Source organism: Chlorocebus sabaeus, chromosome 16 (assembly GCF_047675955.1).
Source record: "Chlorocebus sabaeus isolate Y175 chromosome 16, mChlSab1.0.hap1, whole genome shotgun sequence".
Classification (NCBI taxonomy): domain Eukaryota; kingdom Metazoa; phylum Chordata; class Mammalia; order Primates; family Cercopithecidae; genus Chlorocebus; species Chlorocebus sabaeus.
This window is the reverse complement of record NC_132919.1, coordinates 62615844-62631485: the sequence shown is the minus strand read 5'-3', so window position 1 is coordinate 62631485 and position 15642 is coordinate 62615844. Positions and strand designations below refer to the sequence as shown.

At 48.1% G+C, this 15642-nt stretch overlaps 1 protein-coding gene across 1 annotated transcript; it reads right to left on the bottom strand.

The window, feature by feature from the left end:
• Positions 1–8072: 8072 nt before the first annotated feature.
• On the bottom strand, positions 8073–9697 carry LOC103243213 (somatotropin-like). The gene is made up of 5 exons (XM_073005133.1): positions 9618–9697; positions 9196–9356; positions 8851–8970; positions 8593–8757; positions 8073–8335 (listed from the first exon to the last, which is right to left on the bottom strand). The coding sequence occupies exons 1-5, from the start codon at positions 9625–9627 to the stop codon at positions 8138–8140; spliced, it is 654 nt and encodes a 217-aa protein (XP_072861234.1). The 5' UTR covers positions 9628–9697; the 3' UTR covers positions 8073–8137.
• Positions 9698–15642: the final 5945 nt, after the last annotated feature.

Genomic DNA, 15642 nt, shown 5'->3' with positions numbered 1-15642 from the left:
GGGGTTTCACCATGTTGGCCAGGCTAGTCTCAAACTCCTGACCTCAAGTGATCCGCCCACCTCGGCCTCCCAAAGTTCTGGGATTGCAGGTGTGAGCCACCGCGCCCAGCCACCCTTCTCTTTAGAGCCCATTCTAGTCATTAGGAATCTCAGTCTCAATGTTTGATTTGTAAGAAGGCCTCTTGTGCCTTGTCAGTTGCATCATCAGTCCACTCTTAGATCCAAAAAAAAAAAATCTGTCCTTTCCTCATGCTTCCCACTTCCCTTTTCTCTTAAACATCATACTAAAGTCAGGCACATCTTAGAAATGCAACTCATATTTCATGGTTTTCTGATTTCTAACTGGGAACTCAATTTGTAGTCCAGGGACAGGACTTTGAAGGGAGTAAGTAACAAATACGGGGCTAGGAGTCAGAGCTCTGTTCCCATCTCCACTTTCCCTTGCTCCCCTGACCTAGGCTTCTGGAGTGCCAGCTCCCAGAGCTGAGCTTGTTGACATTATTAAGGGTCAGTGGCAAGCTTCAACTCAGTAACCATCTGTTATGGGTCTTGGGGGAGTATACAGATGGTAAGAAATTCCACTTTGGGCCAGACAAGCATCCTATCTAGCCCAGTGTTCTGTCTGTAAAGTAGAAGGTAGAGTTCTTCCATGGAATTGGCCTCATAGGTTAAGCACTCCAAACATCTCTGAATTCCTTTTCACAGAGAGATCAACTGTGAGTTCGCATTTGCCAGTTTTCTTTTTTTTTTACCCATATGGGCGTCTAGGTTACAGTTCCAATGTTTATTCTCCCTTTTCATCAATAAGTACATATTTTCATCTGTCTGCAAACAATTTCCCTGAAGCTTCAAGAGGAATCCTCTTGTGAAAATGTTCATACGATTTTATGATTCAGCTTCCTTCCCTGTCCTTGGGAAAGAGTATATTCACCTTTGGAGAAGGCATGAGGAATCATAAAATCAGATCTTTTCTCCCAAATCAGTCAAGAAATGTTCACTGGAATGTTGCTATGGTAAAAATAAAAGTGATTTTATGATATTCAAATGCATTTCCATTACCTTCTGAAAGTTCTTATTATGTCAAATGGTTACATTTTATAACTTTTCTTTTCTTTTTTTTTTTTTTTTTAAGATGGAGTCTTGCTCTGTTACCCAGGCTGTTGTGCAGTGGTGCGATTTCGGCTCGTTTCAACCTCCACCTCCCTGGTTCAAGCAATTCTCTGCCTCAGCCTCCAAAGTAGCTGGGATTACAGATGCCCACCACCATGTCCAGCTGATTTTTTGTGTTTTTAGTAGAGACAGGGTTTCACCATCTTGGCCAGGCTGGTCTTGAAGTCTTGACCTCGTGATCCACCCACCTTGGTTTCCTAAAGTGCTGGGAATACAGGTGTGAGCCACCGCTCCTGGCTGCATTTTATAACTTTAAGCACAATTTCTAAGGAAAAAACACCGTGTCGATAGCATAAACAACCAGCCCAGGGCAGGGGGTGCGTTAGCTCAGGGCAGCAGCCTATTTGACCTGCTTTCAAAACTGAAACTCAGGCCAGGGAGGTGGCTCAAACCTGTAACCCCAGCTCTTTGGGAGTCTGAGGCGGACGAATCACTTGAGCCCCGGGGTTTGCGAATAGTCAGGGCAACTTGGCGAAACCCCATTTCTACAAAAAGTACAAAACTTAGCCACGTATAGAGGCACGATTCTGTAGTCCCAGCTACTTGAGAGTCTGAGGTGGGAGGATCACTTGAGCGTAGGAGGTAGAGGGTTGCAGCGAGTTGAGATCATGCACTGCACTCCAGCCTGGGCAACAGAGCCAGACCCTGTCCCAAAAACAAAACAAAGGAAACAAAAATACTAAACTTCAGATTTCCAGATAGAGAGAGGTGCGTAGCCTTCCAAATTGCAGATATTAGCCAGAAAAAACCGTGGCATCAGACAGCAGAGGGAAAACATTTTCCCATTCTTCCCAGACCTCCTCTGAGTCTGGTGTTATAGATTAAGTATAAAAATAACCCTTTGGTTTCACCACATACAAGGCCGTGGGGATACAGTGGTGAAAAAAAACATTGTCCCTGGCTTCTACAAGTTTATTAGGAAAGCTAGACAAACAAGTAGGAGATTACATTTGTGCATGAACTCCTATGACTGGGAAAGCAGATTGTTAAGAGAAAGCATAACTCAGATCAAGGAAGGCTTCCTGGAGGGACATGAAATATCTTGACTCCGCAAAATAGCATCATCCCCGAACATGACCTTTACAACCTGGATGTTTCCACTAGGTGGAGCTACTGCTCTCTCATCCTGTGAGTCTAAGGTAAATCATACCTTCCCTGAATTGAGCATTTGGGAAAGTAAGTTAAGAAGCAGGTTTCAGAGACAGGAGTATAGAGCTGCACCATCCGGGGATCCACAGCCATTTCGGTGTCAGGATCAGCCGCATCAGGGCTGTAGTTATCCTGTATCTGCAAACGCTGCCTCATGGCCTCAGTGCCTTGAAGCACGGCAAATCTAAAAAGGAAGGGAAAAATGAGCCAGGCGTGGTGGTGTGCACTTGTAATCCCAGCTACTGGGGAGGCTGAGGCAGGAGAATCGCTTGAACACGCGGATCGGAGGTTGCAGTGAACCGAATTGGCGGCGTTGCACTCCAGCCTGGGCAACAGAGCGAGACCTCCATCTTGAAGAAAATAAAAACAAAAACAAACAAACTAACACAAAACAAAACAAACAAAACAAACCAAAAAGGGAGGAAAGAAGGGGGCCACTTGAACTTTCTAGTTCCAGCAGGGAGAGCCTGGAGGCTTAGCTGGCTGCTGCCTTTGCTTGTCACTGCCACAGGGTGTCAGTGTTGACAGATGGTCCCATACAGTAGCATGAAACCAAGTGGGTCTGCAGATCCGGGTTCCCAGCTGCTGTGGATCTCTGAGGGAGGATGATCTCCTTCTTCGGGGCCTGGTCCAGCTGCGCGTGTCCTCTTGCTTGGGTTTCCAGGGTTCCAGTTCTTAGAGCTCAGTAGTTTGGAAGAGCTGTCCCGCAACGGTCTTCAGAGTAGGCTGGGTTACTTGGAACCCTTGTGGACTTGGAAACTCTGTTTGCTTTCCTTCCCGAAGGATCCACACCACCAGGGGTCAGGCAGCCCCTTCTCACTGATTCTTTCTTTCTTTCTTTTTTTTTTTTTGGAGATGGAGTCTCGCTCTGCCTCCTAGGATGGAGTTCAGTGGCGTGATCTCGGCTCACTGCAACTTCCGCCTCCTGGCTTCAAGCAATTTTCCTGTCTCGCCTCTGGAGTAGCTGGGATTACAGGTGTGTGCCACCATGTCCCGCTAATTTTTGTGTTATTAGTAGAGACAGGGCTTCATCATGTTGGCCAGGCTGATCTCAAACTCCTGACCACAGGTGATCGCCCACCTCTCAAAGTGCTGGGATTTCAGGCTGAGCCTCCATGCCCGGCTTCATTGATTCTTAAAGCAGGAAGGGTCTCACATCTCTCTTCCAGTATAATAGAGCTTCTGAGGGTAGCTGCCTTCATTGTCTGTAGGAGGAGGTCCCACCCCCTAAATGGTTTTGATCATATTCTTTCTGAACATTAAAGCAACTGGCTCACGCTTAAATTGCAGCTACCTTGATTATCTCCAGAGGAAGAGTGGCCTTTAATACTCCAAAAGTTTATCGTCTTAATTATTATTTTTGAGACAGAATCTTGCTTAGCCACCCAGCTGGAGTGCAGTGGCATGATCAGCTCAGTGCAACTCTGCCTCCCGGGCTGGAGTGATTCTCATGCCTCAGTAGCTGGGAATACAGGTGTGCACCACCACACCTGGCTAATTTTTATATTTTTGGTAGAGATGGGGTGCCACCATGTTGACCAGACTAGTCTCAAACTTCTGACCCCCTCCCGCCTCGGCCTCCCAAAGTGCTGAGATTACAGGCGTGAACCACCGTGCCTGACCGTTTATCCTCTCAAGGATGGTCAGGGTGACATTTTGGTGTCTTTCTCTCTAGACCTGAGAAAGCATAAGTTATATCTTTAGTGGGACTTCTTACCATAGGGTTAATAATAATGTTTACCTTAGAGAATTATAGTTAGAAAGAAATGACATAATACTTGTAGTAAAGTAGCATGGTACTAGAGACGTGTCCACATTTGTTGGTTTTTATTATTATACTGATAATTCTGGTGGTAATTAAGCACATCATTATAATCACATAAAGTCAAAGCAAGAACCAGAAATCCATGGTAACCTTGAGGGCCATCAAAAGTCATAGACACCGTGCACAGCTTTCCGATTTTTCTAGTCTTTTTCTTGCTCCTTCCCCTACTCTCCCCCAAATTTGGTCCCCTAAGATTTAGGCCTACTAGTAGGGTGACTAGTCCTATTAGCTGAGTTTGCATTGAGCTGAGGGATTCTTGGAAGGAACGTGGGACTTTCAGTGATGACATTGAGAAAGTCTCCTGAAAACGACAAGTTGGTAACCCTAATCGCAGTGGTGCTCATCATGTGCCTCAGCACTCCAGGGCCTTCTGAATTAAAGCAGCAGCCAGGCAAAGTGTCAGCTTGTCTTGGCCTAGAAGCCCAGACCTTGTAATTCAGAAGAAAAGGGAAGGGGTCAGTTCTGCTCTGAACTGAGTATAAGGGGACAAAACCCACCACGTGTATTTCAACAACGCTCATGGAAGAAATTCAGAAGTGGTCATTTTAGGTTAGGGTAAATTCAAAAAAATGACAGAGTCAAGAAAACATTATCCCAGGGGTCAAGGATGACTCGAGCTCTGCCTACTGAACTCCTCCTTGTGCCAGTCTCACTAGTCTTATCTTTAGGAAGAGTTTTCATTATAAAATACCATTAAGGGTCAGGCGCGGTGGCTCATGCCTATAATCCTAGCACTTTGGGAGGCCAAGGCGGGTGGATCCCCTGAGGCCAGGAGTTTGAGACCAGCCTGACCAACATGGCGAAATCCTGTCTTTACAAAAAACACAAAAATTAACCGTGTGTGGTGGTGCACGTTTATAATCCCAGCTACTCAGGAGGCTGAGGCACGAGAGCCATTTGAACCCGGGAGGTGGAGGTTGCAGTGAGCTGAGATCGCACCACCGCACTCCAGCCTCTGTTTCTAAAACAAAAACCAAAATAGACTTTTAACATATTTAGTTGTGAGAATATATAAGCATTTTACCATTTTACGTGTACATCTTAACCATTGTACATGTACAGTTCTGTCACATGAAGTACATTCACATCATCATGCAACCATCACCACCATCCATCTTCAGAACCCTTTTCATCTTGCACAGTCTAAACCCTTTGCTCATTGAATAGCTCCCTATTCCCTCCCTCCCCACAGCCTCTGGCAGCCACTATCCTACTTTTTGTCTCTATGAATTTGACTGCTCTGAGTACCTCATATGACTGGTATCAGACAGTATTTGTCTTTTTGTGACTGGTTCCTGAGAAACACTTTTGAGATGACTGGTTGGAATTCAGAGCAGGTGGCACCACAACTGGCCCAGGCCTCTCATCTCCTTATTCTCCTTTTTCCCTGTTAAACCAATACACCTGTGGACACGAGGCTCTCATCTCTGCAGTCCCTAACACAGTGGTTCTCAACCTTGTTTACACATTAGAATCACCTGGGAAAGTTTTCAAACTACTCTTGCCTGGACCAGATTCCAGGCTAATTATATCAGAATCTCAGGGAGTGAGGCCTTACGTATGCATCGTTTAGAAAACACCCTAGACATCTCAAATTTGCAGCGGAAATTGCTGTTCACACCAAGTTGATGAGCTGAAAAGTAGAATAACTGTGGGTAAATCAAAAGAGTTTAAAGTAGATGGTCTTTAAGGTCTTTTTATATTCGAAAATGTGCAAAGTCATGTAGTATCTTTCTAATTCTCAACCAGCAGTGGTTGAGTGCATTCTCCTATACAGGAAGGGAGCTGGGTGGACACTCTCTGGAGTGTGGCTCCCCCTGCAGTTCAGTTTTATGTTACGACCACCCCACTTGAGAACCCTCTTAGTCACCCATGCAGGCGCTGGACATTGTCATTCCATCACGTGCATTCAACAAATACTTACAAAGATGGGTCACCTTTCCTTTTAAAACACGCAAGCCAAGAGATAATTAAAATTGTGCTCATTCCATCGACTTCTAAAGACCAAGAGATTTCTAAATAATTTTAAGGCCGAATGAAGGATGCTGCAGGAATATTGATTCCAGCTTCGTGCAAGAAATAGTTTTCTGCAATGAGAGTGGTTTAATAGAATGAGGAGCCCTGCGAAAAAGTGATTCCCTTGGTCCTAGTGCTACACACTCGTAATTGGAATACTGACTATAATGGATGCCGGAGGATAAGATTCCCAAGGTAGAAGAAACTAGACTGACTTATGAGGCCCTTCTAACTTCAAAATGCCATAATTTTAAAGTCAGATAGTAGAAGAACTACGTAAGATGTAGGAATGACTTCTGAACTGAGAAATGAAGCAGCTCCAGAGTTCTGATTATTTCAGCTTTCAGCCACTCCCCAAGGACTGAGTTATTAACTGTAAAATAGCCAAAAATGAACACAAATGGGTCTCATTATCAAGAAAATTCATTATAGTACATAAGAATCAGAACTTCTAAAGAAGATTAATTAGGGGGTTGATTTTTTGCATTGCAGAATAATTCCTGACTTCATGAAATCATTTTTGGATACTAGAATTCCTGTGAGCATCTTAGTATCGATTTATAGGTCACCAGTCACTTAGCCAAAGTGCTTGGGAGAGTAAACTCTTAACTCTAAAGAACTAACCACCGCTCTTTAGTGCTTCTCAACACTAAACATCTCAAATGTTTATTATTTCCTAATTGTCAAGGAAAACAATATAATTTCACAACAGATATTTAGACACTCCATCAGAAAACACAAAACATCCCAAAATTCAATGCAGAAATAACTACAATTTCTTGAGTACTATAATATATCAAAAATGTCACTGTGTTTAATCGTCTCATAATCCTAGTAAAGCAATATATTATTATCTCAGCTTGGTCAAGTAATTTATTCAGGAGCACTAAATTATGTAAAAACCAAATTTTCTGATTCTTTCCCTTACACCAAGTTCTCCAATCAGCATCTCTTAGAATAAACTTGCTCACAAACAGCTTGGAGACCATGTGTGTTTGGGTTAATTTTTGCCCTTAATATATTTTCAATATGTGTTGCCAGTGTTTAAATGTTAGATTTCACATAAAGGTCTGAATGTCCTAGCTGTCTCAAAGAATCAGAAGGTCTGGAAGCCCTGTCCCTGCAGTCCTGATGGTGACAGGCTGGCTGGGTCCTACCTCAGCAGGGGCTTGAGTGCTGCAGATTGTGCTGGTTCTCACCCCTCTGTGTTGCATCCACCAAAGGAAAGCGAGTGTCATCTGGGATTTATCCTATTCCATCCAGCCCTCATTGCTTACATTGTTATCTTCCTGGCACCTGTTGGCACTGCATTTGCAACCCCAAATAAAATCTCTCTTCCACTTCCCTTACCCTAATTCTGATTCCAAATGCTCTGGTTCTGTGTGTCTGAAACTCATTTTTGCATTGTTCTCATTTCCCAAGAGTAGTTGGGCTTAAGGAATATTGATCTTAAAGTTGTTCTGCACACAAGTAATTCTATGACATTGTTTCCTCACCTGTTGGGAAGCTTTTGCCTCTGCACTTAATAGCCCATCTTGTTTTCATTTCTTCTCCTTCCTAGGGGGCCAGGTTTGGTGTTTCTGGTAATGGTGGGGGAGGAAGAAATGCCTTCAAGTCATCTCTGGGATGACCATTGAGCTATGACCAGTGAACTGGGACCACTGACCTGGTGGAATGGCCTTAGTGAGTAACAGACTGCAGTGATGTGTCAGCTTTCTTATGGCACAGGAACAACCAAATCTCTTATATTTCAGTGGCCTGGTTCCCAATAGACCCTGCAGGCCCTACAGGTCGTCTTCCCAAGCTGCCCCTTGCTTCACACCACCACCTTCCACCCCATAATATTATAGAAGGACACCTAGTCAGACAAAATGATACAACTTAATTTTATTAGGACAAGGTTGGTGGGCACTGGAGTGGCACCTTCCGGGGCCAGGAGAGGCACTGGGGAGGGGTCACAGGATGCCACGCGGGCACCTAGAAGCCACAGCTGCCCTCCACAGTGCGGCACTGCACCATGCGCAGGAATGTCTCGACCATGTCCGTGTCCTTCCTGAAGCAGTGGAGCAGCCCGTAGTTCTTGAGCAGTGAGTCATCGTTTTGTGAGTCTGTGTCAAACTTGCTGTAGGTCTGCTTGAAGATCTGCCCAGTCCGGGGGCTGCCATCTTGCAGCCTCTGCAAAGTGAAGGAAGAGAAGGAGAGGCTGAGCGCTTGGTCACTGTTCCCTCCCTCCCTCTCTCATTCATTCATTTTCCTCCCTCCCCTTCAGGGTGTAGAGAAAGACCTGGAGGATTCACCAGCGGAAATGAAGACTAAGGTGAGTTCACTTGGGTCAGGGCCTGACTGCTAAATAGAGGGCAGCAGTGTTTCTCTCCCCCAGCCCTCGAAGCCAGTGAGGTTCCAGGATTGGGGACCCCTGGCGCCACCCTCACCCGCATCAACGTTTGGATGCCTTCCTCTAGGTTCTTTAGGAGGTCATAGACGTCGCTCTCCGAGGTGCCATACACCAGGTTGTTGGCAAACACACTCCCGAGTAACTGCACGGGCTCCAGCCACGACTGGATGAGCAGCAGGGAGATGCGGAGCAGCTCTGGGTTCTGCAGAGGAAGGACACGCAGTGGCTGTGCTGCCCGGGGCCTCTGACCACAGGCCTCCCCAATCCCCGCCTTGGGGAGAAGGCATCCACTCACAGATTTCTGCTGCGTTTCCTCCATGTTGGAGGGTGTGGGAATAGTCTCTGAGAAGCAGAAGGAGGCCTGTGGGTTCTCCATGAGCGAATGCTTCTTTTCCTTTGGGATGTAGGTTTTTTCCTAGGAGAAGGACCCCCCCCACCAAGAGGTACTGCTGGTCTCTATGCTGGAGACCAGCTCCCATTGTTACTTCTCTGAGAACCTCGCTCAGTGTATGCTCATCTGCCGGCATTTTCGCCTCAGAAAACAACCCTGAGCTCCTTAGTCTCCTCCCATGACTTCCCAGGGGGGGAAAGTCACCCCTTCCTGCCACCCCTGACACGCACCCATTCCCCAAGAGCTTACAAACTCCTCGTAGGTGTCAAAGGCCAGTTGGTGCAGGCGATGGGCTTGGATCATAACGTTGTCAAAAAGCCTGGATAAGGGTACGCTTGGGACCCTACCAGCCTCTTGAAGCCAAGGCAGGCAGAGGAGGGCAAAAACCAGGAGCAGGGATGTCCGGGAGCCTGGGGAGAAACCGGAGGGCAACGGAGGGAGCCAGAGAGCAAGAGGCCAGTGCTCTCCCTGCCCCAGGAGCTGTTTGTTTTTCTCTCTCCATCCCTCCAGGGACCAGGAACATTCTGATATTGGTTAAATATCTGGGCTTAGATGGCGATACTCACATTCAGAAGCCCCAAACCTGAGGGTTAGTGCCCCTGTTCCATCTACAGGGCGCCACCTCTCCCCTCGGGACACATCGTGTCGAAAGGGATTTTCGGGGCGCTTACCTGCAGCCATTGCAGCTAGGTGGGCTGTCCACAGGACCCGGAGTGGTTCGGGCAGTCGGGCTTTGAGATCCTGGAGCTGGTCTCCTGTGGACTTTTTTTATACCCTGGCCCCTTATCTCTTGCTGCTTGACCCCACCTGTTTCTCTGTACGTTTACGCATGGGGCCCCTGAGGTGCCTGTGCTAATGGCTAATTTAGAAACTCCTCCCACACATGCTGGGATCATGCCCCCTGGCTCGTCATCTTTCCCTTCCCACTATCACCAGCATTGTGAGGGCTGTGCCCAGAGTGTCAGCCAGCGATACCACCCAACCTGTCCTCTCTTTAAGGGTCAGGTGGGTGCCCTCTGACAGCACGCCATGGTGGCCAACCTGAACGTGGGGAAGGATGTCATGATAGCCAGTCCTTAAGACCCCTACCGAACCCATCCCACTCTCTATCCTATCCCTTTCCTCCTCCTCGCATGTTTCCCCTCCACCAAGCAGAGAGAATCTGTGTTTTGGGAAAAGGCGCCAAGCGCAGGCAATAGATTGCAGGGGTTCTGGGCAGGATTCAGTCCTGAATTCCACTTTTGCTGACTCCTCCTGGGCCAGCCCGAGGCAGCTGGATGCAGTGCTAATACTGACCACTAGAGGGTACCAACCACACACTTTGCTCTCCCCTTTTCCTGAGCCTTGGGGCGGAGGGGGGCTCCCCCAGGTCCCTGGGAGGACGAATCCAGACTTGAGGTATTGCCCCAGGTCCTTGGACCTACAGCAGAGATACAAACCAAGAAACAGAAATCCTGGGGACAGACACGGACCACAAGCGCTTCGTCTATGCCCTGAAACCATCAGAAAATCTAAAAGTTGTAAGAGCTCTTGAAGGTTTGAGTCTCTTCCCCAGCTTTGGAACTCAGAACACATCACGCCGAAAGATGCCCTGGATTAAAAAAAGTCCTTTCTCCAGAGCAGGTAGTGTGGTGCTACTCAGTTATTTAGTTATTTTAGTTTCTTTATTTTATTTTATTTTATTTTTTTGTGATGGAGTCTCATTCTGTCACCCAGGCTGGAGTGCAGTGGCATGATCTTGCCTCACTGCAACCTCCACCCCTGGGTTGAAATGATTCTCCCTCCTCAGCCTCCCTAGTAAGCTGGGATTACAGGCTCCCACCACTATGCCAGGCTGTTTTGTACTTTTTTAGTAGAGACGGGGTTTCAGTATGTTGGCCAGGCTTGTCTCGAACTCTTGATTTTAGGTGATCCACCCTCCCTGGCCTCCCAAAATACTGAGATCACTGGCATGAGCCACCGCTCCCAACCCAGTAATTTCAGCTTCTAAATCCCTCTGAGTGCAGGGATCCTGCCCCCAACACAAGGGGCTCTTTGCCTCATTTTGTCTTTCCATAAGGGGCAGCTTGTTCTTTCTCTATTCCCAGGTGAGAATGGCCCAGTGGCATGGGGTTCCTTGTAGAAACCTCACAGCAGGACAAGGCAAAGGCAGAGAAGGCCAGGACTGAGCCTCCTGTCTCCTGGTGCCCAGGGTTGGGGCTATTTCAATACCATCTGGAGGTCACAAGCATCAGATGCCCCTAGAGATGAGAGCAGGAAAGAACATCCTCACCTGCACTGAAATCATCCCCCGCTGAGTTTAAGATCATCTAGCACCTGACGCTATAGAAACAGAAGCAAGCAAGCAAGCAAGGAAACGCTTCTAGAAGTGGTTGGCTGTAGCGTTGGCAACCAACATTGAAAACCCACAGCCCTGTGGCCCAGGATGTGCATGCTGTGGCCCTGCCATCTCCCCCCTTTCAGAGCAGAAGACAGAGCTCCTTTTTCTGCCGTCATTCCTGAAGCATTACCTGACCAGCAGCCCAGACTCATCATCTGCTGGGAGGGCACTGGGCTGTGGGCTGTTCTCCAGGCAGGGCTGCAAGAGGGCCCAAGAGGGGTGTCATCAACGATACCAGCTCTGAGAAAGCTGGGGCCAAGGGAGGGTGGAGACACCACTTTCCCCATTCTCCTTCCAGCACCAGCAAAGAGGAGGAGCCAGGTGGGAATGGAGGAGGATCCCTGAGCTCCAGGTAGCTTCTGCCTCCCCTACCATCCTTCCTCCAATGTGAACTGGGACAGATGGCACCCCATGACAGGGTCTTTTACCAGTGTTGGGGACTTAGATGTGGATTTTCGGCCATGGAAGAAGTCTCCAGTCTCCCTTAGGAATGAGCCCTAGCAGGGGCCCTAACTGGGGACCACTGCACAACTCCGAAGATAGGCACAGGGGTGGTGAGGCTCCCTAGACGGGTTACTGCCGGGAACACGTGGGAGCAGCCAGGGCACGGGAGTGTCTCCTGTCACCTCTCCACTTCTGTTGACCCCAGAGTTATGGTGACTCAGAGGACTCCAGGGAACCCTGGGGAAACAACTTTACAAAGGGTTACCATGGCAACTATGAACCAGAGGGAAGAACTGAGGCCCACAGGTGTGGGTAGAAGTCGGTGTTCGTTTTCTCTAGTCTAGATTTTCCCAGGGCCTTGAGCAATGGAGACCACGTCCATCATTCATTGCTAGTAGAAAATCAACTTTGAATTAGACTTGGGATTTTCCTGACAGTTCTGGGAAGTGGCCCACTGTTGGGGCATCACTTGGGGCCAGATCCCTGGCTCCTGCAGGCTGAGAGACTACCCAACAAGAGCCTCCGCATGGCCAGTGGGGAGAGGCTGGGCTTCGCATCTCTGGTTTCAACCTCAAAAGGTTCAGGATAGGCCAGATACTGTGGCTCACACCTGTAATCCCTCCACTTTGGGAGGCCAAGGTGGGTGGATCATGAGGTCAGGAGTTCAAGACCATCCTGGCCAAGATGGTGAAATCCCGACTCTACTAAACATACAAAAATTAGCCGGGCATGGTGGCGGGCGCCTGCAATCCCAGCTACTCAGGAGGCTGAGGCAGAAAATTGCTTGAACCCGCAACATGGAGGTTGCAGTGAGCTGAGATCACGCCACTGCACTCCAGCCTTGGTGACAGAGTGAGACTCTGCATCAAAAACAAAACAAAACAAGACAAAAAGCTCAGGATAATCTCACAATCATCCTGGTTCTTTTAAAGAACCTCCCTTTATAATTTAGGATTAATGAATTTCTCTGTGTGTTTGGAAGCCCCTCCTATGTCCAACCTTGACTAACTCTAGGGTTCTGTGTGCCTGCTGTGGAATGTCGCAGATCTGCTGTTGATCCTAAAGTGGTGTCTTTCAGGCTTTGAGACCTCCTGTTAGGTTCAAGACTGTGGGGTTGAGGACAATCACATTTTTCGAAGCCATACTCACCGGGTCTTAGGGATCGCCTCTGAGGGACTGGTGGGTGCTCCTTCCACTCCCACTTTGGTGATTTGTGGCGCACACTTCCCACCTGCAGCTCTGTTCTTTCTTCCTTGAGATCAGAGGCTGGTTATCGTACTGGGACATACTCTACCTCCTTTTGGCTTCTAATGTCCTTTCTCTGAGTTTGGTACCGAGTCAATTACTCAGCTCATTGGATTAAGGTCTTCAGGGAATATTATGTGGGGATTTCCAAGGGCTCTCCTAGGGGAGGTGAGGAAGATGATCAATACTTCTGCGTGTCCACCATGTGCTTGGCACCCTACTGAGCCATAGGGATGTGAGTGAGGATACTGAGGCTCAAAGAGATCAGGTGACTTGCCTGGAGCTCTCCCACTATCCAAGGCCCCCAGGCTTTCCTTCCATGCCAAGATCTTTAGAAACCTCATCTAGTAAAGATGGTGGCACTACTAGGCATAGACAGAGCTTGCCTCAGTGCAAAGCTAGCAGGACAGGGGTCAAGTCCCTGCACAGAGGATGTTCCATGAAGATGAGGGGAATTGAACACAAGGAATTCAGCAGCAGAATGAGGTGTCCATAGGCGTTAAGGAAAGTGGTAGAAAACAACCACCCAGCGTAGCTCGGTTTAGTGAACCGAGGCACATCATGCTGCATATTTGTATTGCACGTTTCAGTGTACATCGTGTTTCACTTCCTGTATCTCGTTGGACCCTTAAGCTTGCCACATGATATGGCCGGGGGGTTCAGGCACAGGGGGTGGGGGATTCAGGCACAGAGGGAGGGTTCAGGCACGGAGAAAGGGCCTCGGAAGGCTTGGGGAGGAGAGGGGCAGGCACTGTTGTGTGTTGATGGGATATTGTTTGCACTGGTTGATGATCTCTGAACAACCAAGAAGTACATAACGATCTACCTAACCGGACGTGCTAAGTAATTTCACTTTGGGGATGATTCTCCAGGGAGACAATCCATTGATAGAGAAGTGAAAAGCATCAAGATGTGTCTAGTAGTTGTAGGAAGTCTGGGGTGCTTTCCTGATGGGATGTCCTCAGCTGGAAATAGCCTCTCCTTCCTTTGACCTGTCCTGTGGCTATTTGCAGACATTTTATTCCTCTTACCAGACTGTAAGCTCCTTGAGGCTGGATTTCTTTTCTTTTCTTTCTTTTTTTTTCTTTTTTTTTTTTTTTTGAGTTGGAGTCCTGCTCTGTTGCCCAGGCTGGGGTGCAGTGGCACGATCTCAGCTCATTGCAAGCTCTACCCACCCCGGGTTCACGCCATTCTCCTGCCTCAGCCTCCTGAGTAGGTGGGACTATACGCTGTCCGCCAGCACACCTGGTTAATATATTGTATTTTTAGAAATGGGTTTTCACCGTGTTAGCCTGGATGGTCTTGAACTCCTGACCTTGTGATCCACCCGCCTCGGCCTTCCAAAGTACTGGGATTACAGGCGTGAGTCACTGCCCGGCCTGAGGCTGAATTTCTGCCTTTCGTCTATTCATTCTTTTTTTTTTTTTTTTTTTTTTTTTTTTTTTTTTTTTGAGACGGAGTCTCGCTCTGTCGCCCAGGCTGGAGTGCAGTGGCGCAATCTCGGCTCACTGCAAGCTCCGCCTCCCGGGTTCACGCCATTCTCCTACCTCAGCCTCCCGAGTAGCTGGGACTACAGGCGCCCGCCACTGCGCCCGGCTAATTTTTTTCTATTTTTTAGTAGAGACGGGGTTTCACCATGGTCTCGATCTCCTGACCTTGTGATCCGCCCGCCTCGGCCTCCCAAAGTGCTGGGATTACTCTTTTACTCATTCTTCTATTCGTTCATTCACCGATTCCACAAGTAGTTGTTGTCTATAACATTTGCTAGAGATTGTACCAGGCAGATGGGCATATCTACATAAACAAAACACATGATCCTTTCTCTTCTGGAGCTAACAATCTACTGGTGGCAGAGATAATAGCAAACAAGTAAATATGTAACAGTAAAATAGAAATTTCGAATTCAAAACATTCCCTTGAGGAAAATAGGTAAGATATGGAGGGAAAGAATAAACCAGAAGGTGACGGGACGAGGCAGCTGGCACAGCTCTAGGCCCAGGAATTCAACAAGCGTCTACTGAGTAGACCCAGCACATGACAGGACAGTGCTAAGCAAAGAAGTCAAATGTCCACTGGGCTGGGCATGGCCAGGTCGCCCGTGCTGTGTCTGGACGTCCTCCTGCTGGTATAATTATTTTAAAATGACAGGACAGGGAAGGGCGCCATGGCTCATGCCTGTAATCCCAGCAATTTGGGACCCCAAGTTGGGCAGATCACCTGAGGTCAGGAGTTGGAGACCAGTTTGGCCAACATGGTGAAACCCCGTCACTACCAAAAATACAAAAATTAGCTGAGCCTGGTCGCACATGCCTGGATCCCAACTATTCGGGAGACTGAGGCAGGAGAATCGCTTGAACCCAGGAGGCAGAGGTTGCAGTGAGCTAAGATCGTGCCACTGCACTTCAGTCTGGTTCCCAATAGACCCCGTGGGCCCTACAGGTCGTCTTCCCAACCTGCCCCTTGCTCCATATCACCACCCTCCTCCCCATAACATTATAGAAGGACACCTAGTCAGACAAAATGATGCAACTTAATTTTATTAGGACAAGGCTGTTGGACACTGGAGTGGCACCTTCCATGGCCAGGAGTGGCAATGGGGAGGGGTCACAGGGATGCCACCCAGACAG

Coding starts and splice junctions, on each gene's coding strand:
- LOC103243213 (XM_073005133.1), bottom strand. Junction 8,971..9,195: donor TTGACACCTACGAGGAGTTT/GTAAGCTCTTGG, acceptor TCCTTCTCCTAG/GAAAAAACCTACATCCCAAA. Junction 8,758..8,850: donor AGGAAACGCAGCAGAAATCT/GTGAGTGGATGC, acceptor CTTCCTCTGCAG/AACCCAGAGCTGCTCCGCAT.